The 24,207-nt window shown below is 40.6% G+C and overlaps 1 protein-coding gene across 1 annotated transcript; it reads left to right on the top strand.

Annotated features, from left to right (window-relative positions):
- The first annotated feature begins 414 nt into the window (after positions 1 to 414).
- LOC110689056 lies at positions 415 to 20,711 on the top strand. The gene is made up of 11 exons (XM_021865802.1): positions 415 to 688; positions 1,712 to 1,807; positions 1,911 to 2,039; positions 3,194 to 3,295; positions 14,741 to 15,013; positions 16,402 to 16,537; positions 17,169 to 17,331; positions 18,642 to 18,770; positions 19,393 to 19,587; positions 20,028 to 20,150; positions 20,550 to 20,711. Exons 1-11 carry the CDS (start codon positions 415 to 417, stop codon positions 20,709 to 20,711), a joined length of 1,782 nt encoding a protein of 593 aa, XP_021721494.1.
- Positions 20,712 to 24,207: the final 3,496 nt, after the last annotated feature.

Below are 24,207 nucleotides of genomic sequence, written 5' to 3'. Positions count from 1 at the left end.
AAACACGGGTGTATATAAAAAATGTTGTGTTAACAAGAGTAATATTTTTACATTTAATTTTCACAAAACCTTTACATGCATTCATTTCACAACGTTGCACACAAAATAGAGTCAACTAATTTTATTATTTCTCCATTTATACTGAGTTGTTTTGATTGCTTTGTAAATTTAGAGATAAAATCATTTTGATATGAATCCTTTTGATTGCTCTTCTTCTTCATTATACATGCACATTTTCTTATTTTTTTAGTCATTAAATTGGTTTGAAAAGGAATAGAAATCTAAGTTAAGCTAATTTTGTTAATTGCTTTTATTTTCAGATATAAATCCTAGTGCATGTACAAATAATTTTGGTGAAGTGTGTTTGAGATATAATTTGTACTCTTTGATGATATAAGTGAATAAGTGATCATAATGGGTGGCTGTTACTCAAAACACACAAAACCCGTTAGGACGCGAAGAAAATTCCGTTATCATTCCACCAAACATCGTCGAAGAATTTCAAATTTTGTTGGTGAAGATAAAAATAAGCCATTAGGTGATGGGGCAAGCTTCATAACTGTTAGCCAATTTCTTCATACGAATGTTGGGGAGGGTGAAACAAGTGATTTTCGAAGATCGGAGGTATTGAATTCATCATTCCTTCTCAAGCAAATGCAGTTGCATCGTAATCAAAATAACCCTAATGGTAACATGAACTCCTTCCTCTTAATATCTTATATATGTACAAATTTTTGTATAAATTGAAGATCATTACTTATAGACATTAGTTGGTGGAATTCCCAACTTTACCATTAGTTGGCAATAAATAATGATGAGAAAAAAAAATCCTACTTAATTGAGATCACTTGCTTGCTCTAGAAGTAGACCTATCTATTATAACCAGATTTTTCACACAAGTTCCTACATCGAACTTGCTATGAACCCAGTTCCTACCTGGAACTCAATGGTAACCTAATTGTTCCTCAATGTATTCCCAATGGTACTCCTGTAGCACTACTCACTCGGCCTCATTCTAGAAGGCTACACTTTGCAATATATCAATTACAATAAAGATAATCCTCACAAACTCTCACACCCTAATATACAAGAATACACTAACACCTTGACCTTTTTTAATTGCAAGATCTTAATGAATAACTCTCAATACATATACATGAATAAAGAGCTATAACCAATATGTTGGACATTCGAGAGCTGTCTGAAACTAGCTGGAATTGGAACTTTAAAACAAGAAAGTGAAACTAAAACTAATTAAGCTAAATTAAAGTAGAGCTTTACAACAAAGAGCTTAAAGTTCCTTAACATTGCAACACTTAACATTACAAGATAGAAACTCCTAAAAAGCCTAGACTAAAAGACTCCTAAGCATATATACATTAAGTTTCCCAAACATACACAAGTCATGTATGCATAGCTAGGATACTTACTTCAATTCATGAAGATAGCTTAGATAAACATCTATTTACACAATTATCTTCATGTGTTCCTTAAATTAGCCTCATCAAGCTTACCAATCATATCTCATCCTTATTTTTTTGTCATATATTTCTTATCATATATTGCTCATGTTCCTTATAATATATGCTTTGTCATTGAATTGCTTGAGTTCCTTGTATCTTGTCTCTAGCACGACTTGTTCTTCCTATGCACAACTTTACAAACATATTAGATAGATATTCATTATTAGTTTATAATAAACTATGTGTAGGTAGCTCTAAGGAGGAAGCATGGTTTGATCCAGTTAGTGTAGTGGAGTCAGACTCGGACTCGGACTCGGAAGATGAATTTACTAGTGTTCATGGAGGTAATTACATCTCCTAAATTTTATTGTTATAGCTTAATTAAAAGTATAACAAATTTCTAATGTTATCTTATTGAATTCAGATCGATCCGATTTTTTTTTCCAGATAATTCTGCAGTTGTAGGTAATAATAATGCAAATGGAGGCCAAATTTCTCATTCCACATCATACTCCGTAGACTATGAAAATATGCTTGAAGATTATTGTGGAAGTTTTTTCAAGATGGATAATGAAGGTAAATCATACAAAATGCACATCAAGTCTTGTTTAGGGTAATTTTACCCCGCCACGTGGTCCAATCAGAGGATGACACGTGTCAGCCTCAGGTTGGCCCAAAGTGGACCAATCCCTGCCTGACACGTGTCACTCCAGAAATTAGGGGGGGAAAGAGGCGGCCTTCAGGCCCAAATCCCGAGAAAGCCACAAAGCGGCGCAGCCCACCAATGATTAGGGTTCAGTGACCTAATCAGGGACACAAATCCCAAGGACCTTATAAATAGGGAGATTTCCCTCTTTTTGAGGGCACGTTTTTACCATTTATTACAAACAGTTCCTGTGATAGAGACATCTGAGCTTGGAATCCGAGCAGGTACCCACCTAGATTTTCGCATCTTTTTTTCTCCCTACAAGTTACTAACTTGTGCGTCGGAGGCGGAGCACCTCCCAACCGGTGTCTCTGTTTGTTTTGCAGGTACAGCTCACGCCGGATCAGTCTTCGTGTTGTAACTCTCCCGAGGGACAAAAACACCCAAAACATTTGGCGCTGTCTGTGGGGAGAGTACCTCGAAGATGGTTCAAGAGTCTGTACCCCCTAACCGTCTGGGCGATGACCCAGAAGTCTTTATAAACCATGAGGATGAAGATCCTCAGGTCGAAACCTTTACAGCCGATGATGGCTCTCTCAGAATCAAGCGCATCCGGCCCAGAGATACTCTAGAGTGGGGTGCCACCCAGGCGGGTACAAGTCGACCCCCTGGGCAGCCGGAAAGGGAAACCCATACGGCCGCAGGATCAGCACCAGTCACCCGAGACGAACTCATGAGGTTCATGACAAGTTTCAAGGGTGAGATTAAAGAGCTGATCACCCAGAGCCGGGCTGGCCCAAGAAGAGGTCAGTCGGCCAAGAAGGCTCCTCTAGAAAAGGGGAAGTCAATCAAAGATCGGCAGCCAACTCCCCATCCAAAGGAGAAGGCAGCCGGGACCATTGATTGGTCCAAGATTCTTCTTCCTAGGAGGAATAACAATAATACCCGCCGGACTCAACAACGGTGGGAAGTAAAAAGTCATCTCTTGATGCCCGAGAAATAATCAACCGGAAGAGAAATCAACAACTGTCTGAGTCGGCTTCAATGTCGAACTTTCCTGACGGCTTCAACAATACTTCTGCAGGGAATGCTCTCTCCCTGCATGAGAGCCAGACGGGTGGTAATACCATCCATTCTGGCCCTCAGATGATTGGAATTGTGCTGTATGTACCTACTCAGGTTTACGGTCAGTATCCCCCTCACTTCATGCAGCAGGCCCTCTTCGGAGGTCAGGCGGCATATCAAAATGTCCAGCCTCTAGACTGGCAGCTCCGTCCGCTACGCCTGGGTGAACAACCTTTTGCGTTCACCCGGGAGATAACCGAGGCGGCACAGCCGGCCAAGGTTAAGAATGTATTGGTGGGTACCTATGATGGTACCACCAACCCGGAAGATCACCTTATGGCATACACCGACCTCATGTACCTACAGGGGTTGGATGATGCCACCTGGTGTTGGTGCTTCCCGGCTACATTGAAGGGCATTGCCCAACAATGGTTTGGAAAATTGCCAGCCGGGTCCATTGACAATTTCAGGAAGCTCGCCTTCCTGTTTGCTTCCAACTTCTCAATGAACATCCCTGCTAAGAAAACAAGCCTTGACTTGAGCACTGTTAAGCAGGGAGAGAGAGAAGGGCTGCGCTCATATGTCAGGCGGTTCAAGCTGATCAGAATTCATATTCAAGGATTGTCTAATGAGGTAGCTTTTACAGACTTCTTCAAGGGTCTGAGAGACGGGTCGACCTTTAAGTTCAACCTAGTCAGAAAAGAGGCTTTCACCTTACAGGCGGCCTTGAGGGAGGCGGAAAGCTACATTCAAGCTACCGACATCTGCTCGCCTGGTAACCAGTCGGACTCCAAAAAGTCCGACAAGCAAAAAGACAGCCGGCCTGCTCAGCCGGCCAAAAATAAAGAAGAGAGCAAGAAAAGAAAAGAAATATGGGCGGTTAATGACTCTGATTAGCCGTCCTAGAAGAAAAAGAAAGAGTTTAAAATGTACGTTCCTAAGTACGAGTTTAACAAGGACTGCAACTCCATCCTCATGGAAATCAAGGAACGGCTGTCCCTAGAGAAGCCGAATCCAATGAAAAGTTCCAATCAATCAAGGAACAAGAGCAAATTCTGCCAATACCATGAGGAGGTTGGCCATGACACCAACGACTGCTTCAGCCTACAACGGGCGTTGGACTGTCTGGCTAACAAGGGGATGTTGAATTCCTACATTTCTGAGTCCCCAGCCGGGGCAAAGAAGAAGAACAAGGGTCAGTCATCCAAGACTACCCCCCAGCCTGCTAGTAGCTCGGATACCGACAAGGAGCCGGTCTACATAATAGCAGGCGGGTTCTCCTGTGGTGGCCCTATCATCCGGGGCACCAAGAGCCATCTTCAAAAGATGGACAAGGATGATGATGAGCACGCGTCTGCAAGAACCTCCTTCCCAGACGTCTTGATCAATGAGAAGGACAGGGGCAGCGTCCGCCGTTCGCATGATGACCCGATTGTCATTGAATGTAAGGTTGCCAACCAGCTGGTTGGAAGAATCCTTATTGACACCGGCAGCTCATCAGACATCATCAGCCTCCGGTGCCTGCAAAAGCTGAAATACAATGTCAGCAGCATGCATCCGGTCACCCACCCCCTGGTTGGTTTTGGGGGCGGGATGGTCTACCCAGCCGGGAGAATTAACTTACCCATCTGGCTGGGAGAGAAAGGCCAGGGACGACATATTGTCGTCAGATTCTTGGTCGTTGAGGAGTTGACTGCCTACAACATTATCCTTGGTCGGCCAACTCTCAACGAAGCCAAGGCGGTAATCATCCCGTCTCTCATGCTCATCAAGTATGAGAGGGATGATGGCTCTGTTGGTTCTTTGAATGGGGATTAGAAGACGGCCCGGGAGTGCTATCTTTTAGCCGTCAAAGATACTGTGGCCCCACGTGGCCAGGAACCAATAGACCTTGACAATGTCAAGGATGCCGACCCAGCACCTGCCCAACTAGCAGCCGGGAAGAAAAGAAAGGCACCTCTGCTGGTGGAGGTGAAGAAAGAGAAAAAATAGCAATCACTGACCGGTAAACGGTTAGATGAGCTCCGTCCCCAACCGGCTGGTGAAAACATTGATCTCGTTCTGGATGACAGCCGTCCAGAGCATACTGTAAAGGTTGGGACGGTTGCTCATGCTACCTTGGGTGCAAGCTTGCACCTCCTGCTGAAAGAATTCAAAGACATTTTTGCCTTTGAAAGTGGAAGAGATGCCAAGCGTCAGCCCGGATCTCGCTGTCCAAAAACTCGTCATGGACCCCAAAAAGAAGCCCATCCGGCAAAAGAAAAGAAACCATGGCGAGGAAAGAAGTCAGGCGGCAGCTGCCAAAATCAAAAAGCTGCTAGACGCCAGGTTCATTCGGCCTTGTAATTTTCCCGACTGGGTGGCCAATGTGGTCCTTGTTAAGAAACCGAATGGGACCTGGCGCATGTGTGTTGATTACACAAACCTCAACAAGGCGTGTCCAAAGGACAGTTACCCGCTTCCAAAGATCGACAGTCTGGTCGACTCTACAGCCGGCCACGCCTTGATGAGCTTTATGGATGCCTACTCCGGCTTCCATCAGATACCCCTGTGGAAAAAGGATCAAGAGAAGACGGCCTTCGTCACTGATCAGGGGTTGTTCTGTTATACTGTGATGCTGTTTGGCTTGAAAAACGCGACTGCCACTTTCCAACGGATGATTAATACGACCTTCATTAATCAAATTGGGAGGAATGTGGAGGCGTACATTGATGACATGATAGTCAAATCCAAGCTACAGACGGATCACCTTGCTGATCTCCGAGAAACATTCACCACCCTCAGGCGGCATAAGGTCATGTTGAATCCAAAGAAATGCGTCTTTGGTGTTGAGTCTGGGAAGTTTCTTGGATTCCTGATTGATCAAAGGAGGATAGAGGCTAACCCCGAAAAGATACAGGCGGTGATTGACATGAAGTCCCCCCGTTCTGTCAAGGAATTTCAGAGACTCACCGGTTGCCTGGCCGCCTTGGGGAGGTTCCTCAGCCGGTCAGGAGACAAATGCCTTTATTTCTTCCAAGCAATCAGGAAGAAGACCAGGTTTGAATGGGGGGATGATGCTGAGGCGGCATTCCAGAAGTTGAAAGAACATTTGCATTCTCTACCTAGGTTGGTCAGTCCTTTGCCTAGGGAGACGTTGTACATGTATTTAGTCATCTCAGGTCATGCTCTCAGTGTCGTTCTCCTTGCTAAGCGAGACGGCGTGCAGCTCCCGGTTTACTTCATTAGCCATGTTCTCAAAAATGATGAACTTCGGTACCCCATGGTTGAAAAATTTAGCCTTGCTTTGTATATGGCATTCAAAAAACTAAAGCCTTACTTTTTGGCACATCCGGTGGTGATTTACACCGACCAGCCACTCAAGCGGCCAATGTCTATCTTGGAGTCATCCGGGAGAATGTTGAAATGGGCTATTGAAATGCAAAGCCTTGAAATCACTTACGAACCAAGAAAGGCAGTGAAAGGTCAGGCGTTTGCCGACTTCATTGTTGAAATGACCTGTCCGGTGGCTCCGGATAATCTTGATCAGGTTTGGAAAGTGTATGTAGACGGGAGCTCTACAAAGAACGGCTGTGGTGCAGGCGTAATCTACGAGTCTCCTGAAGGGGACAGATTTGAATATGCACTACGCTTCAAGTTTCAGGCCTCTAATAATGAGGCGGAATATGAAGCCCTGTTAGCTGACATCCGTATGTGTAAGGCGGCAGGGGCCATGAAAATTGACGCCTACTCTGATTCCCAATTGGTCGTTAGCCAGTATGAAGGAAGCTATGAGGCAACTCATCCGGCTATGATCAAATATCTTCAGGCAGTCAAAGAAGAGGTCGGGGCACTTGAGGAATTCCGGCTGAATCAAGTGCCTAGGTCGGCAAATAACCAGGCGGATGCATTGTCAAAACTGGCATCTTCCGCTTGCCATGATACGCCTCGGTTAGTCTTTTGGGAAGTTCTTGAAAAGAGAAGCATCTATGAAGATCCCATTGGAATTCTAGACCGAAGCTCTACCTGGATGGATGGCATCCGGGCCTATCTATCAGACGGTACACTTCCTGATTCGCCACAGAAGGCAGCCGTCCTGAAGAAGCGAGCTGCAAGCTTCGAGTTGAGAAACGGAGAACTCTTCAAGGCGGGGTTTCTTAAGCCCCTGTTGAAGTGTGTCACCCCAGAAAAGGGGAAAGAAGTTCTCGAAGACTTGCACTCGGGATTCTGCGCCTCCCACATAGGCGGCAGGTCCCTAGCCGTCTGAGCCAGACGACATTATTTTTGGCCTACTCTTGAGGCAGACGCCAAGGATTTGGTGAAGAAATGTGACAAGTGCCAAAAATTTGGCAAACTTATTCACCGTCCGGCTACTGATCAGACGGCCATCCACAGCCCAATCCTGTTTGCAAAATGGGGCTTGGACATCCTAGGTCCTTACACGCCTGCTCCAGGCGGAAAGCGCTACATCTTGGTGGCTGTGGATTATTTCACCAAGTGGGTGGAGGCTGAGGCGGTAAAGAACATCAAGACCTCAGACGTAATTTCCTTCATCTGGAAGAACATTATCACTCGGTATGGGGTACCTATGTCTATGGTGTTTGATAACGGCCCTCAATTTGAGACGCCTCAGCTAAAAACTTGGTGGGGAGATCAAGGGATCTCAAGCTATTTTACATCATTCGGCCGGCGCTAAGCAAACGGCCAAGTTGAAGCCTTCAACAAACTCATCTCAGACGGCATTAAGAAGAAAATAGAAAGAGCCGGTGGCTTGTGGGCAGAAGAGTTAATCCATGTCCTATGGGCCATCCGGAAAACAGCAAAGGGGGCAACCGGTGAAACCCCATTTCTCATGGTTTACGGTGCTGAAGCCGTCTTGCCAATCGAACATTACGAGCCGACTCTCAGAGTCATGCTATATGATGAAGAGGAAAACTGGGAAGCAATGCGCCTGGCATTTGATTCACTCCCAGAACGCAGGGGCAATGCCGCCTTGCGTCATGAGATTTACCGTCTGGGAATGACCAGAGCCTACAACAAGAAAGTACACAAGCATCCCTTGAAAGTCGAAGACTTAGTGTTACGAAAAATAGAGGCAACCGGTAGGGCCAATGAGCTGGGAAAGCTAACTCCAAATTGGGAAGGCCCCTACCGGATCTATGAAGAAGTAAGGGACGGCACCTATCGCCTAGAAACTCCAGACGGCAGACGCCTGCCTAGAACTTGGAATGTAGACAATTTGAAAAAATAATACTTCTGAGAATGTCAGTTTTTTGTAAACAGTGAGTCAATTAATGAGAATTCAGACTTTGTTTGCAAAATTGTTTTCTTTTTTCCTCATGGGTAATATCCAGACGGATTCTTATATAACTAACTAAGTTTGACACTTAGTAAGGGTTATAGCTGCTTAACCGTCTGGGTAGTACTCAGATGTATTCTTTATTTATTTTACTAAGTCTTGACTTAATAATTGCCTGTTCGCCTGGGTAATGATCCAGAAGGACTTACTGTTTAACTAACTAAGTTTGACACTTAGCGTAATTCAATAACATTCCGCCAATGCTCCGATTAAAAATTAAGCACAAAAACGCTTAGTGGCTATACAACCGGTCTCAAACAAGACCAAAGGCTAAAATGGCCGGATGGTTGCTCATTTTATAAAATCGCCTGTCCCAACATGGACAAAAGCGTCCGGCGACACCTCTCCGGGTGCAATCGTCTCAGAGAGCAGGCTATTTGTCGGTTCTACGTATCTATGCAGACGACAAAAATTGCATGACCGAATTGGTCTCATAGCCGTTGACCAGAATGATCTGTGAAGAACGATCAAGTTACCGAATACCTTTTGCCCTGGGGCATTTGTCGGTCACCGGCTGAAGTTCTCACTTAGGTTATTTATTCCAAAGTTGCACTTTCTATCCCAATTAGGCGAAAGAATTGTGCAATGGTTATGCAATCTCTACCAAGACGGACAAATTCCATCTGGATAGTGACTGGAACGCCTGTTGGTGTACGGCTGTGCACTTGGTTTGGGGCAATCACTACTGTGATTGATTGACTTACGAACGTATCATGCTCTTTGCAGCATCAGACGTTCCTAAGTCAATTAACCAACTCCTTTTGTAACCAACCACACAGCCGTCCAGGGGCAAGGACAGCCAAGATTTTGATAAGTTCGGCAAAGAATCGCCGCACACTTTTGATAAGTTAGGCAAAAAATGCAAATATTGAAATTTGCAAAAATTGAAATTCAAACGCAAACGCAGAATGATCAAAACCGACTCAGTCGGTGCATTCCATAAAAGTCCACCCAACCAAACGGTTGTAGTGGATCAAATGTTAACCGGACCCCGTCCGGGAGAAAAGAGAAATTGTTAATTAACCCGGCTCCACAGCCGGTAAATACAAAGATACTCGGTACGCAGGCCGGAAAAGTAAGTTTTGGCATACTGCCGCAAAAATAAAGAAAAAATAAAAACAGCTATTGGCATACTGCCGCTGAAAAATCACTTCTGGCTTGCAGACGGTGCCTCCTGGTCCTCTTCCTCATCATCTGAGGGAATCTCTTCTACTACACCCGGACCAAGTAGCTCAGGCGCGAGGGGCTCATTGTTGGAGTTGACCCAGGCGTCAAAGGACTCAGGCTCTAGCTCACCTCTATCTCTCAAGTACACCACATACTCGGCGTAACTGTGAGCCAGTGCCCAGACGCTATAATCCGCGTCCGAGTACAAGGCGGCCCAGGCGATCTTCATGCGGGCGTCATTATCAGCATCACTTTCAGCAACCAGGCGGTTTTGCTCCGCCTCCAGAGTTGCTGCAAAGTTTGTCTGAGCCTGAGCAGCCTCCTTCTTCAACCTCTCAACCTTGGTCTTCAGGTTGGTGTTCTCTTAAGAAACACCCTGAAGTGTGCCAAGGTCCGCCTGGGCTTTCTTGAGCGCCTCGTCAGCCTTCTTAGCGCTCTCATCCGCCTTTTTCTGGGCCTCCTCCGCCTTCTTCTGGGTCGTCTCAGCGTCGCTCACCTTCTGGTTGGCCGTTTTCAGATCCGCCTCCAGCTGCTGGATTTTTGACGCCTGTGTCATTATGATTGCTTTAGTTTCAAGATCATTTACAATAGTTGAGTATAAAGCAACATTATCAGCGTCTATGGCGGACTTCTTGGCCCTTTTTACCTCTTCCCGTTTGCGGGAATAAGGACGTTTGAGCCCGACTACTCGCAGCATAGCTTGCAAAAAAGCAAGTGGTATTAGTATTGTAGGCGGGGTAAAGCACTTGAAAAAATAAAATTGACAAGCCTCTTACCTCAGCCATAAGGGATAGAATGCGTTCCATATTGAACGTCTCTATCCTAGGGATGTTGTCTTTATCCCTCTTCCGGACGGCGTCAAGCATGGCCTTGGCGTGCTTCTGGACGTCTGGCCAACGGGAAGATTGATCTGCACCATAATTAATAGGTGATGAGAGCAAAATTAAGGCAGCACCAATCTGTTGCCGACCGTTTGAGGATGACGTCTGCTGGGAGTGGGATTTCACTCGCAAAGGCCACCCCAGCTTAGGCGGGGATTCAAAAGGGTTCTTACCTTCAGAGCCGGCCAAGCGGGAGCCGCTTGCAGGCGTGGTGAACCCCCCGACTGCTGATAAGGGGTTGACGAGGTCGAGGCACAGACTGCCACCTATCCTCTCGTTTCGCCCCCCTATCCGCATCTGTTGGTTCCCGGCTGAGGCGCCAGGAGTTGAGGCGAAGGTGGATTTTTTGGTTTTATTGAGAACGGAGGGGGTTTCCTCCCTAGCCCGTTTGAGATTTTTCTCAAACGTCTTTCCAACCTCTCCCCCCTGCGAAAATAACCAAGGTAAAGTTAGCATCAGGAGAAAATAACCTTTGAGACCAATCTAAGAAGGGGTCAGGCGTTTTTTACCTTGGCCTTGACTGCGGCCGCAGCTTTTTCTGCAAGCTCCTTGCGGATGACTGCAGAGGACCGCTTGGGAGTCTTCTCTGTCTGCAACATGTTTAAAGCTTCTTCTGTAAAAAAAGAAAGAGATTAGTCAATATCATAAATCAATTCTGACACAAAAGCACTACAGGCGGATGTAAACTCAGGCGCATACGTTTGGTAAACATGTGTCCTAGCCCGCAGGCGGCTAAGAAGCACTCGTCCCTGAACCAGGCGCTCTTGGGGATCCAGTTCTTGGGAACTTTTATTGTTTCCCCGGTTGACAAGGTCGCGCCTGTGAGGCCGAAAAAGTCTGCCTCTATGATTTTGTCAAAATCCTCATCCGGGATCCGAGGAAGAGCGCATTTCATGCCCATCAGGTCGGGCTTCTTATTGTACTGGCGGACTTCATAGTTTTCCCGCTTGCTGGGGGCTGACATCAAGTAGAACCTGTTCCGTCGAATTTTGAGACCTTGTCCAAGGTCATCATGTATTGGGGATGTGTGGTTAGAGTGTACCACGCCCTCCAACCGCCTGGGCTTCGGCTAAGATAATGCATCCTAGCAAAAGCTTCCCAGCCGGGTTGAATCCCCTGGAACTCGCAGGCGGCAACATACCCCAAAATGTTTGCCCAAGAGTTGGGGGTAAGTTTCCAGACTCCGAGGCCTTAGCCTCTCAAGATTGCCTTCACCGCCTAGTGAAGGGGAAAGCGAAGACCGGCCTTGAACGCCGCCTCATAACAGCCAAGGTAGTTGTTGGCGTTCTGTTGATCGTCTTCCCAGGCGATGGTGCCGTCCTCAGGCGACACTCTGATTCTGTACCCGTCTCCTAATGGGTGCATTTGTGTAAAGTTCTTCAGGTTCTCCTCCATTTGAATCTTGTCCTTGGAGGAGACGTGAATTTTGAAGGGATCGTCCTTTTCCCTCCATTTCTTTCTCTCTTCCTCCTCGCTATCCTTAAGCGGGGGCAGGTCGTCGCTGTCTCAGAGGTGGAGGCGGAGCTGTCGCTCTCCGTCTCCTCCTCATTTTGGGTCAAAGGAGCTGAGGCGGCCTCATCGCCGCCTTGGTCGCACTCTTCCAAAAAGGAATCTGCGGGAGTTGATGGGGCACGCGGAGGGGATCTCTCCAGAGCCGTCTGGTTTCTCTGACCAGACGTTTCTTCCTCAGGCGTTTGGCCGCCCGAGCCCTCGCTTCTGTAGTTTGGATCTGTGGTCGTCTGCATAGTCCGAGCCATTGTGTCCTGCACAGACACATAAATGGTCGGAATCCAAGGCAAAGGGTGGTCCCAACACCCCGAGATGGCACTCCCAGTCCTAGACTCAACCGTCCCTGGTGACCGCCTGGACTCTAACCTAGGTTGTGCCGTGTGTGTTGGTGATGCATCCATTTATTGCAAGAAAAATGTACAAGCGGTGAAACAAGAAAAAGAGCTGAGAGAGGCAAAGACGGTACCTTTAGATGTGATATCTGAAGATAGACGGGTCCGGCTGGGTTGATGAAGAACGAGCTTTCTTGCTTGCGCCTGACTCAAACGAATGACTTCTGCTCTCTCAAAGTTGACTCTCTTGAAATTTTTTGTAAACGTACAAAATGACGAGGGTGAACGGCTATATATAGAGGGTAAATACAGGGGCATTCCCGTAATTTACTCGGAAGGCGAACGGTTACTCCTTGATGGTAAAATTACCACCAATCGGAGCGTGACACGTGTCACAGATGCCACGTGGCGTGCCACGTCACATCTGTGAGGGGCAAATGTTTAGGGTAATTTTACCCCGCTACGTGGTCCAATCAGAGGATGACACATGTTAGCCTCAGGTTGGCCCAAAGTGGACCAATCCCTGCCTGACACGTGTCACTCCAAAAATTAGGGGGAAAAAAGGTGGCCTTCAGGCCCAAATCCCGAGAAAGCCGCAAAGCGGCGCAGCCCACCAATGATTAGGGTTCAGTGACCTAATCAGGGACACAAATCCCAAGGACCCTAAAAATAGGGAGATTTCCCTCTTTTTGAGGGCACATTTTTACCATTTATTACAAACAGTCCCTATGACAGAGACATGTGAGCTTGGAATCCGAGCAGATACCCACCTAGATTTTCGCATCTTTTTCTCTCCCTACAAGTTACTAACTTGTGCGTCGGAGGCGGAGCACCTCCCAACCGGTGTCTCCGTTTGTTTTGCAGGTACAGCTCACGCCGGATCAGTCTTCGTGTTGTAACTCTCCCGAGGGACAAAAACACCCAAAACAAGTCTATTTTTTTTTAATCAAGTACCTATGCAATATATATGATTTAGAATTTAAAAAAATATCAAAATTTTTCAATAAATATTATGATAGAGTACAAAATATATCCTAAACCTAGGATGAGAATATTCTCTATTACCTAAACCTAGGATGAGAATATTATATGGATATTCTCTATCATATTATATTATCTAACTAATATTACAACAAATTGTACAACTTACATGAGAAAATACAAGTTTATTTTCATGATAAACAAAAATGAAAATAACTTTTATCTAGTGGCATTTTTTTAAATAATCAACAACTTTTTTTTAAAATGTGGGGTCCACTACAGCTGATTTATTTACGGAAATATCATGCTAAATGAGATTTTATGTTTATTTATTTACAAAAATTTTACTAGATAAACGTTTTTTGTTTATCACATATAAATTGGGAATTCCTCCAATTTACATAGTCTAGGAGGAAAGAAAAATCATTAATTAATTATTTGCTCTTAGATAGTTAACACTCATAATTTTTTTATTTTAAAGAATTAACACGTGGAGATGTTGTAATTAAGGGCATGTTCTCTTCCGTTGAAATTCAGTTCAGTTCAGTTCAGTTCAGCTCAGTTCAGTTCAGCTCTTAATTTACGTCTGATGATATTGCTAATGATATAAATCTAAATTTCATTCTTTTAAGCTCTTATTACAACGACAACGACAACAACAACAACAACAACAACAACAACAACAACAACAACAACAACAATAATAATAATAATAATATTAACAATAATAATAATAATCAATAAGTAATAAATAATAATAATAATCATCATCAATAAATAATAATAATAATAATAATAATAACAATAATAATTGAAATAGTAATACTAACAATAATAATCAATAAATAATAATAATAATCATCAATAAATAATAATAATAATAATAATAATAACTATAATATTAATAATAATAATCAATAAATAATAATAATAATAATAATCAAAATTAATAATAATAATAATAATAATAATAATAATAATAATAATAATATGTACATTTGTATATACACATATGTATAGTAATAAATAATCAAAGATCACTAATCCGTAGTTAGAAATCACTAATTAATAAGTTCAGTTCAGTTCAGCTCAGTTCAGTTCAGTTTAGTTCAGTTCAGTTCAGATGAGTTCAGTCAATCGGAACAGGCCCTAAGTGGTTTTAAACTTTTAATACACTACTTCCGTTTCATATTATTTGTAACCATTAGACATTTTTCCTCTCTACTTTATATCAAATCGTTACAAATAACATAAAACAGAGGTAGTAGTTATAGTTACTGATAAAATATTACACATACATACATCTAATGCACAAGTAGAGAAAACATATAATAATTTATGTACTTTTTTGTGTTCAGGAAAAGCTGATCAATTTATTAGTGCTACTAAGAAGAAGCTATTAGATCAATCTAATGAAAATTTCACTTATATAAAGGAGAAGTGTGACTCTTTAGAGAAGACTACTCCAGACAAATGGGCAATATTGAAGGCTGGTCTACCACAATTGCTTGCTTCATTAAGCTTCAATGACATGAGCTACATACAAAATTCCGGACGTCCGTCTCACCAGAAAAAATCGTCAATATTTAGCATTTCCTTCAGACGAAAATCTTCTGAAAATATAGAGAGTAGTAAGTATTTTAATTTCATATCCATGCATGCATCTTTAAGTATTGTTACATGCTTAATTTTACTTATATATATATATATATATATATATATATATATATATATATATATATATATATATATATATATATATATATATATATATATATATATATATATTATGTATAGGGGAAGGCTCTCATGAGAAATTTTGTTATGTGAGAATTTTTCTTATGTGAGAACACTCTTTATGTTCTAAATTTTTACTCGCATGTTTCTAAATTTTAAATCCGATGTTCTAAACTTTTCCTTAGGTATTCTAAATTAAATCAAATGTTCTAATTTAGTACTCACATGTTCTAAACCATAAATTAGTTAAGTTCGATGTCATAAATTTTAAATAACTTGTTCCAAAATTTGAACTTGTATGTTCTAAATTTTAAAACGTGTGTTTTAAGATTTTTAATTATATGTTCCAGATTTTAAATTGTATGTTCTATTTTTTTACTCGTATGTTCTAAATTATTTACTCACACTTTCTATATTCTATATCAGTTTGTTCTAAATTTTTATTCACATGTTCATAATCTTAAATCATATGTCTAAATTTTACTCATATGTTTAAAATTTCATAAAGCAAATTTTATAAATTTTTAATCACTTGTTCTAATTCTTAAATCAGATGTTCTAAACATATTACTCACACAAATGTTCTAAATTATTACTCATATGTTCAAAATTTTAATTTGAGTCACATGTTCTAAATTTTAACTCGCATGTTCTAAATTTTAATTCACATGTTCTAAATTTTTACTCACATGTTCTAAATTTTAAATCAGTTCTCATATAAGTATGAATTCTCACATATGGACCTATTCTCACCGGATCCCTCCCCTATATATATATATATATATATATAGTGAGTCCGTCATGAGTTAAGTCTTGCTACCTTCAATTGCATTTTTTTTTTATATTTTTTTTATTTAACTCAAATTCGGTTTTATTATGTGTCAAGTTTTAAATTTTATATCTTTACTCAAAGTCTAAACTTGATATAGCTTATTGAGTCATCTTGAGGCATATTCGACCAACTCGTCTTATATAATAACACATTGAGTTAGAGTTGTGTCAACTTTAGTGCATCCTATATCTAACTAGATTATTATCATGTAATCATGCATGTTGCAATATATAAACCTTGTAATTCAAATTGAGTGTTTATATTGATTTATTATGCCTAGGTTCAATGGATCCATAACTTAAATTTTTAATGGAAGGACAACTATTCTCATTCTTAATATATATAGTGAAACATAAACATATATCTATCGATCTGAAATTTATATATAGCATCAACGTGTATAATCAGTTCATTATTAGTATTAATCACCTATTTGAAATTTATATATAGGTGGATTGAAGCACTATTTATATCGTCCAAGAGCAGGGCGTTTAATTCCATTTTTAGATAGACAAAAATCAATATCAGGACGTTGGCAGGAAGTTTCACCTTCGAAATTCAATTTGCGTGGCAAGACATTCTTTAAGTATGTAATCTTTCTATCCCATATTAGTTACTTCCACTACTAGAATCAGAATCAAATTGAAATTTTCAACGGATTTTAATTCTGTCGGATATTTTTGACGGAATTTCCGTCAAAATATAAATCCGTCGGAAAATATCTACTTTTCGACGGATGGATTTTCATTTATTACAAATTATTTTTTTTAAACACTTACATATTTTAAAAACCAATCTGATCTCATGATTGTTTAATACATTCATGTTTTCAACAAGTAGGGTATTACAATGACACAATCAATCTAAAATTATCTTAAATGTGTGTTTATTTTTTGAAAACTTATTCTGGTGGAACTTATAGTTAAAGATTCCCTATCTTATAAGTATGTTACATCATAATTTATGTAAACTTTTTTTTCTTTTTTTTTTTTTTTTTTTTTGACGAAATGTAAATTTTTTTTTTTTTTTGACGGAACGAAATGTAAACTCATATTATCATAACTTAACTTATTTTCTTGTCAAAAAAAAACCTTAACTTATTTGAACATGTAAGTCAAAGCATGTCAAACATAATATGCAAATTAAAGATAGTCGATCAAAAATTACAATGCTAATTAATGTTACAAGTTAATAATTTTATTCCTATTATTATGTAGAGACAAGAAGAAGTATCCTGCGCCAGATATTTGCCCTTATGAGCCATTTGGTGTAGATTTGTTTATTTGTCAAAGAAAGGTTAATCACATTGCTCAACACCTTGAACTTCCCTGTACCGGGATGGATGAGAAGGTTCCTCCAATTCTCATTGTAAATATTCAGGTAATTTTACTACCTCTGTTTCACATTTCGATAATGCTTTGCCATCTCATCAAAAAAATAAAATAATAACGCTTTACCAAATATTTGTCTATAGAATGTAGAACTGTAAGCATTAATGTCTCTAAAAATAAAAACTATAAATTGTTGTCAATATATAAATACCTATCGAGAGAAATAAACTAAATCTACTAATACCCCACATAAAACTGCATACATTTTCTCTTACATATAAATCACAAAGCATGGTTTAAGGGTATGTTCTCATTGACTGTTCTGAAATGAGCTGAACTGAACTGGACTGGACTTATTGGAACTGAATTGAATTGAACTGAACCGAACTGAACTAAACCGAACTGAACTGAAATGAATATTTTATAAGAGAAGGAAATTAGGAGTTGAACTGAACTGAACTTATTAGAGCTGAAGTGAACTGAACTAAAAATAATCGTATAAGAATAGGCCCTAAGTGTAGTTTATGAAAATCCACACATTTCAAAATCTATTAACATCTTGAAATGAAGGTAAGTGATTTTAATAGGGTATGCATATGCCTAGCTTGTTTCCATTTGATATAACTTTAAATTTCGTTAAAGAATATACTAGTTTTGTGTCCGTGCGATACCCCGGTTGTTTATTGAATTTTAAGATAAATTTTTAATCTATATGTCAAATTTTAAAATATATCGTTGATACAAAATTAGTTAGAAATTGATGTGTTTTTGTGACAATTTAAACTATGTAGTAGACATGTAATGATTAATAATAATAATAATATTGGTGAAAAATATTTCTTGACCCGTAACCTGAAATATAAAATTATATTAAATTATGAAGTATATATTATTTAAATTGATTAGAATATATTATAAATAATTGATGCGGTGCATTTTGAACTAATTCCTTCTCTCTAAAAAAATATTATGATACAAAAAATAAATTTATATGATAATTTATGAGAGTTATAATCTAATTACTTTTTGAATAAAATAATAATTCAATTTGTACATATGAAATATTGGTACTTTATCGAAAATAAAACTCTAAATTAACAATTTTATCCTAAAATTCTATCGAAATTTGATTGAAAATAGAATTATAAACTAATTTTTTTATCCTACAAATTAAATTTTATATAACTCTATCCTACGTGGCGTCACACTTGGCGAAAAGTTGAAACGCCAAGTGTTGCTGTCTCGTCGCCTGGCTAAAAGTTTAGCATTATATATTAGTTATATGATTTGGAAGTTTTATATAGCTAATTCTTAATACTCATGCAAAAAATTTTATGCACTTGTGTTTTCTTGTAATAGGTCCCAACTTATCCAACAACCATGTTTGGCGGTGATAGTGATGGGGAAGGAATGAGCCTTGTTTTGTATTTCAAACTATCTGAAAGCTTTGAGAAGAATGTCTCCCCTCACTTCCAAGATTGTGTCAAGGTACAAATAATATTTTTATTACTTTTACCTTTAAAGAGAAAAACCATTTATAATGATAAACCAACAAATAAATTTAGATTCACAAAACTATTAATTTCTCATAATTAATTAATTACACAAGTGATTGTTCACGGCCATTTCTTTTTTAAATAGTTCATCTAAAATTTATTAATCTACTTATAAAAAAAATAAAAAACAATGTCCTCTCCCAAGTTAGTGCTAGCTCATCCCGGTTGAACAATTTTTTGCACTTGTTATCATTATTGTCCATTATCATTTTTGATGAATGGTAATTGTAATTTATGAACACAAATAGAAATTAGGGGGAATAAAAGTAATTGCATAGATAGGTTTAGTAGGTTTAATAAGTTATACATATTGCTTTCCTTTCTACTATATATAAATATATATATATATATATATATATATATATATATATATATATACATATATATATATATATATATACATATATATATATATATATATATATATATATATATATATATATATATATATACATGGATTGGATCAATTTATATACGAAACTATGAAATGAAAACTTAACACTACATGTTGTGTGAGTAATTGAATATATATATCTAAACTTGTTTTCTGACAGAGAATGGTTGATGATGAAATGGAGAAAGTAAAAGGGTTTTCTAAAGAAACTTTACTTCCTTATAGAGAAAGGCTCAAAATCATAGCAGGCTTGGTTAATCCTGAAGATCTCAATTTGAGCTCTACTGAAAAGAAGCTTGTACAATCTTACAATGAAAAGCCTGTTCTTTCACGCCCCCAACATAATTTTTACAAGGTATGTAAAATTATTACTTCTTTCGTCCCTACATAAATCTCTATCTCTTTATTATATGAGTAATAAATACTCGAAAGAGGCTTTATATTAAGGGATGAAGGAAATATCTTCTAAGACGGATTTAAATTAGGATAAGTCTCAACCTAGCTACAATTTTTTTATTATTATTATTTATGAGATTTTAAAATAAATCATGTTACTCTTCCACAAACAAACATATAAAAAAAAGTGAAAAAATATTCTATTTTTATGTTCAACATTTGCCAAAATTTGTATCTCCGCATTTTTAATATACGCATGTCAAAACATATGACAAAATCATGCTAAAAGTTCGAAAGTTAAAAGAAGAGTTCATATAAATAAAGTGAATAAAAGTTTTTAATGATTGTAGACCATCGTAAAATAACAGTTCTATTGAGTATTGATCCATTGTCTTTCAGGGTAAGAATTACTTTGAGATAGACTTGGATGTTCATCGCTTCAGTTACATATCAAGGAAAGGGCTTGAAGCTTTTCGAGATAGATTGAAAAATGGCATAATTGATCTTGGTTTGACCATTCAGGTACTTTCATATAATGCTTATACCTTTTATTTAATCTTATCATATCATATTTGCGGAAAAAAAAAAAAAAAAAAAACTTAACCTCTTAGCCGAGTCATTCTTCAAGTAGCTTAGTTTAAAAAAATATAACAAGAATTAAAAATACAGCCCATCTTGTGTGTGGCCACTTAAAAAAGAACAAAGTAACTTCTATCAAATTGATTAAATAACTCCTATAAAACTGACTACTCCTATAACACTTACCGAGTAACCCCTATAACAATGACGAAATAGCCCTTATTACGCTAACGAAGTAACCCCTATAATGAATGACCACATATAAGAATTTGTGTTAAAGATATGCAATTGCTAATTTACATCTATAACAAATTTTGATTAACAAATATATCTTTTGACCAGGCACAAAAACCAGAGGAGCTACCAGAGCAAATGCTTTGTTGTTTACGATTAAACAAGATTGACTTAGTTGATCATGGCCAAATACCTGTTCTTATGCCAGTGGATGATAAAAAAAGTTCATCAAGACATCGAAGCTCTCTATCAACAATATCATATTTATGAAGAACATCAAATTCTTCTACTAATATTCTTTAATTTGTCCCAAATTTAAGTACATATATTTTTTTTTCTTATGTCATATGTTTAATGATTTTTTAATGATTGGCCTTGATTAGGGGATTTTTCCCCACCAATCACCATCTGGCAAGTGGACCAATCAGGTTCCGCCATGTGTCCGTCACATGGGCCAATAGGAGTCTGCCACGTGTCAAGCAATGATCCGTCCACTATGGACCAATTACGACACGACACGTGTCCTTCCCATGACACCTGGGATAACCGGTCACCTAGGCCCAACTTCCGAGGGAAGCCCAATCAGCCCAAGGTTAACTTAAACCTAGATTGGCACGTTTCCCGAGGTTATAAATACCTCCCTTAATCCTCATTAAGGGAAAAAACACGCTAAAAACGCAGATTACACACATTAAACACTCTCACCTAGAGAGACCCAATCACTTTAATTTCCGCATTAATTACTCCTTAATCAAGTACTAACTTGACCGTCGGAGGCGGATCTCCAATCATCCGGAGCATCCGTTTGTTTTGCAGGTACAGGCGTCCGGTTCCAGTCTCGGAATTGTAACTCTCCCGCAGGACATCAGAAAACCCCGAAACATCTTGGCGCCGTCTGTGGGGAGATGGCATCCACGTTTGTACCGGCTCCTGAAGAGAGACGTCCCCTGGACGACCCTCTAGTTCAGTCGGACCACGATACTGAGAATGAATTTGAAGTTGAAGCTCACACAGCTTCAGACGGGACCCTAAGGGCCCGACGTACCCGTCATACCGAAAGGAGGGAACGGGATCATCTTCAAACTGGAAGCGAGCCAGCAGGCGCACCGCCTGTTCGGCAACAGCCGACTGATGGGTCTGCTCCCATCACAAGGAGTGAACTCATGACCTTCATGAGGGACTTCAAGGGAGAAATTCAAGAGTTGATCAACAAGAAGCCGCCTGCTCTGGACAAGGAGCAGTCGGCTAAGAAACCCTCCACTTCACAGAAGAGGAAGCCAGTTCAAGGGCGAGAGGCGACTCCTCATCCTAAATCTAGGAAGCGGGAGCCACCTGCCCTTGATTTCACAAAATACCGTTTTCCTACTCCAGGAAATAGGAAACATGTTCGTCATATTCAGGCGGACGGGTCGAGGAAAACATACACAGACGCTCGGCTACTGCTAGAGCAGAAGAAGAGTGACCGATTGTCAGAGTCGGCCTCTACTTCAAACCTCCAAGACAGTCTGCGAAATACCTCGATGAGGCATACTCAGTCGTATCATGAGAGTCAGTCAGGCGGCACCTCCCGTCAGTCCGGCTTTCATAGCGACCAGGCGGTACCAAACTTACCGTTTGTACCGTAACAACAGTATTTTTTTCAGCCACCTCCGTTTGGTGGACATGCAGCAAAAAATGTCCAACCTATGGACTGGCAGCTACGGTTGCTTAGACTTGGTGAACAGCCGTCGGCCTTCTCCAAGGAAATTACTGAAGTCGCTCAGCCGGCCAAAGTGAAAAATGTATTAGTAGGCGCCTATGACGGCACTACTAACCCAGAAGACCATCTGATGGCATTCACCAACCTAATGTACCTTCAAGGGTTGGATGATCCCACTTGGTGCAAGTGTTTCCCAGCGACTCTCAAAGGAATCGCACAACAATGGTTCGGCAACCTGCCGACTGGTTGTGTAAATAGCTTCAAGACGCTTGCTTACTTATTCACCTCCAACTTCGCCATGAACATCCCTGCGAAGAAGACGACCCTTGATTTAGGAACAATTCAGCAGGGCGAGAAGGAGGGGCTTCGTTCTTACATCAGGCGGTTTAACCTGATGAGAATACAGATTCAAGGGTTACCGGATGAAGTAGCCTATACTGACTTTTTCAGAGGTCTCAAAGACGGGTCGACCTTCAAATTTGATTTGGTCCGAAAGAGGGTGGCGACTCTTCAAGAGGCCTTGATTGAAGCGGAAGCCTATATACAGGCGACTGATCTTTGTAGTACGGTAAAACAGTCAGACGGGAGAAGGTCCGACAAAAGAGAAGGACGACAGAAACAATCGTCAAACAAAGACGAGAAGAGAAAAGAGGTCTGGGCGGCTGATTCCTCTTAACAGCCGGCCCAGAAAAAGAAAAAAGAATTCAAACCATACTCCCCAAAGTATGTGTTTAACAAGGATAGCCAATTTATCCTAAAGGAAATCAAGGGACGGATCTCAATTGAGAAGCCGGTCCCCATGAAGGGTTCTGCAAACAATCGGAACCAAGAAAAATTATGTGATTATCATGAAGATGTTGGTCATCACACCAATGACTGCATCAGTCTCATGCGGTATCTGGACCGCCTGGCTGAGCAAGGTGATCTTGACACTTATGTCAAGAAATCTACGGGGAACACTTCCTCAAAAAAGCAGTTGACCAAAAAGAATCAACAGGCCGACAGCTCCGATACAGATGATGCAGTCGTCTACACCATTGCAGGCGGCTTCTCAGGAGGCGGCCCCACTATTAGGGGCAACAAAGACAATATCAGACGGTTAGATGTAAATTCCGTTCACCAAGAACGGCCCTCCAAATATTCATTTCCTGAGATTGTCATCACTGAAGAAGATCTAGGAGGGGTAAGAGGGCCGCATGACGACCCTATCGTTATTGAATGTAAAGTGGCCAACCAGAGAGTTGGCCGAATCCTCATAGATACCGGAATCTCCTCAGATCTCATCAGTAGCAAATGTCTGTCGAAACTAAAATATCAGACTGATTGCATACATCTGGCATCCCACCCTTTAGTAGGGTTTGGAGGAGGAGTCGTCCACCCAGTGGGACGAGTGGATTTACCCATCCGCCTGGGCGAAAAAGGGGAAGGACGACACATGGTAGTCCGGTTCCTGGTAGTAGAAGAACTCTCGGCCTACAACATGATTCTGGGACGACCAACCCTAAATAATTCCAAGGCTGTTATAATCCCATCTCTTATGTTGCTCAAGTTTGAGAGGGATAATGGAACAGTCGGGTCCCTAAGGGGAGATCAGAAGATGGCCCGAGAGTGCTATCTCTCGGATGTCAAGCCCACTGTTTTGGCCACTGGGTCAGGTGGTGGAAAAACAGACCTTGACAATGTCAAGGAGAGTGCGCCTGTTCAAGAAGCAGGCGGCAAGAAGAGAAAGGCATCCCAGACAGGGGCCGCAAGAAAAGACAGAAAATAGCAATCATTGGCAGAGGAGCGGTCGGATGAATTCCGCCCTCAGCCGGCTGGTGAGCATACGGACCTGATCTTAGACGACTCGCGTCCTGACCGAACAGTCAAAGTTGGGACGACTGCTCTGAGAGTCCTGGGTGACGACTTTTACAAACTATTGAAAGAATACAAGGACATCTTTGCATTCGAAGTCCACGAAATGCCAGGCATTAGTCCTGACCTGGCGGTACATAAACTGGCTGTGGATCCGAAAAAGAAGCCGGTAAGGCAGAAAAAGAGGAACCATGGCGAAGAAAGAAGTCAGGC

This window comes from Chenopodium quinoa, unplaced genomic scaffold (genome assembly GCF_001683475.1).
Source record: "Chenopodium quinoa cultivar QQ74 unplaced genomic scaffold, ASM168347v1, whole genome shotgun sequence".
Classification (NCBI taxonomy): domain Eukaryota; kingdom Viridiplantae; phylum Streptophyta; class Magnoliopsida; order Caryophyllales; family Amaranthaceae; genus Chenopodium; species Chenopodium quinoa.
This window is presented reverse-complemented; position numbering and strand designations above follow the sequence as displayed.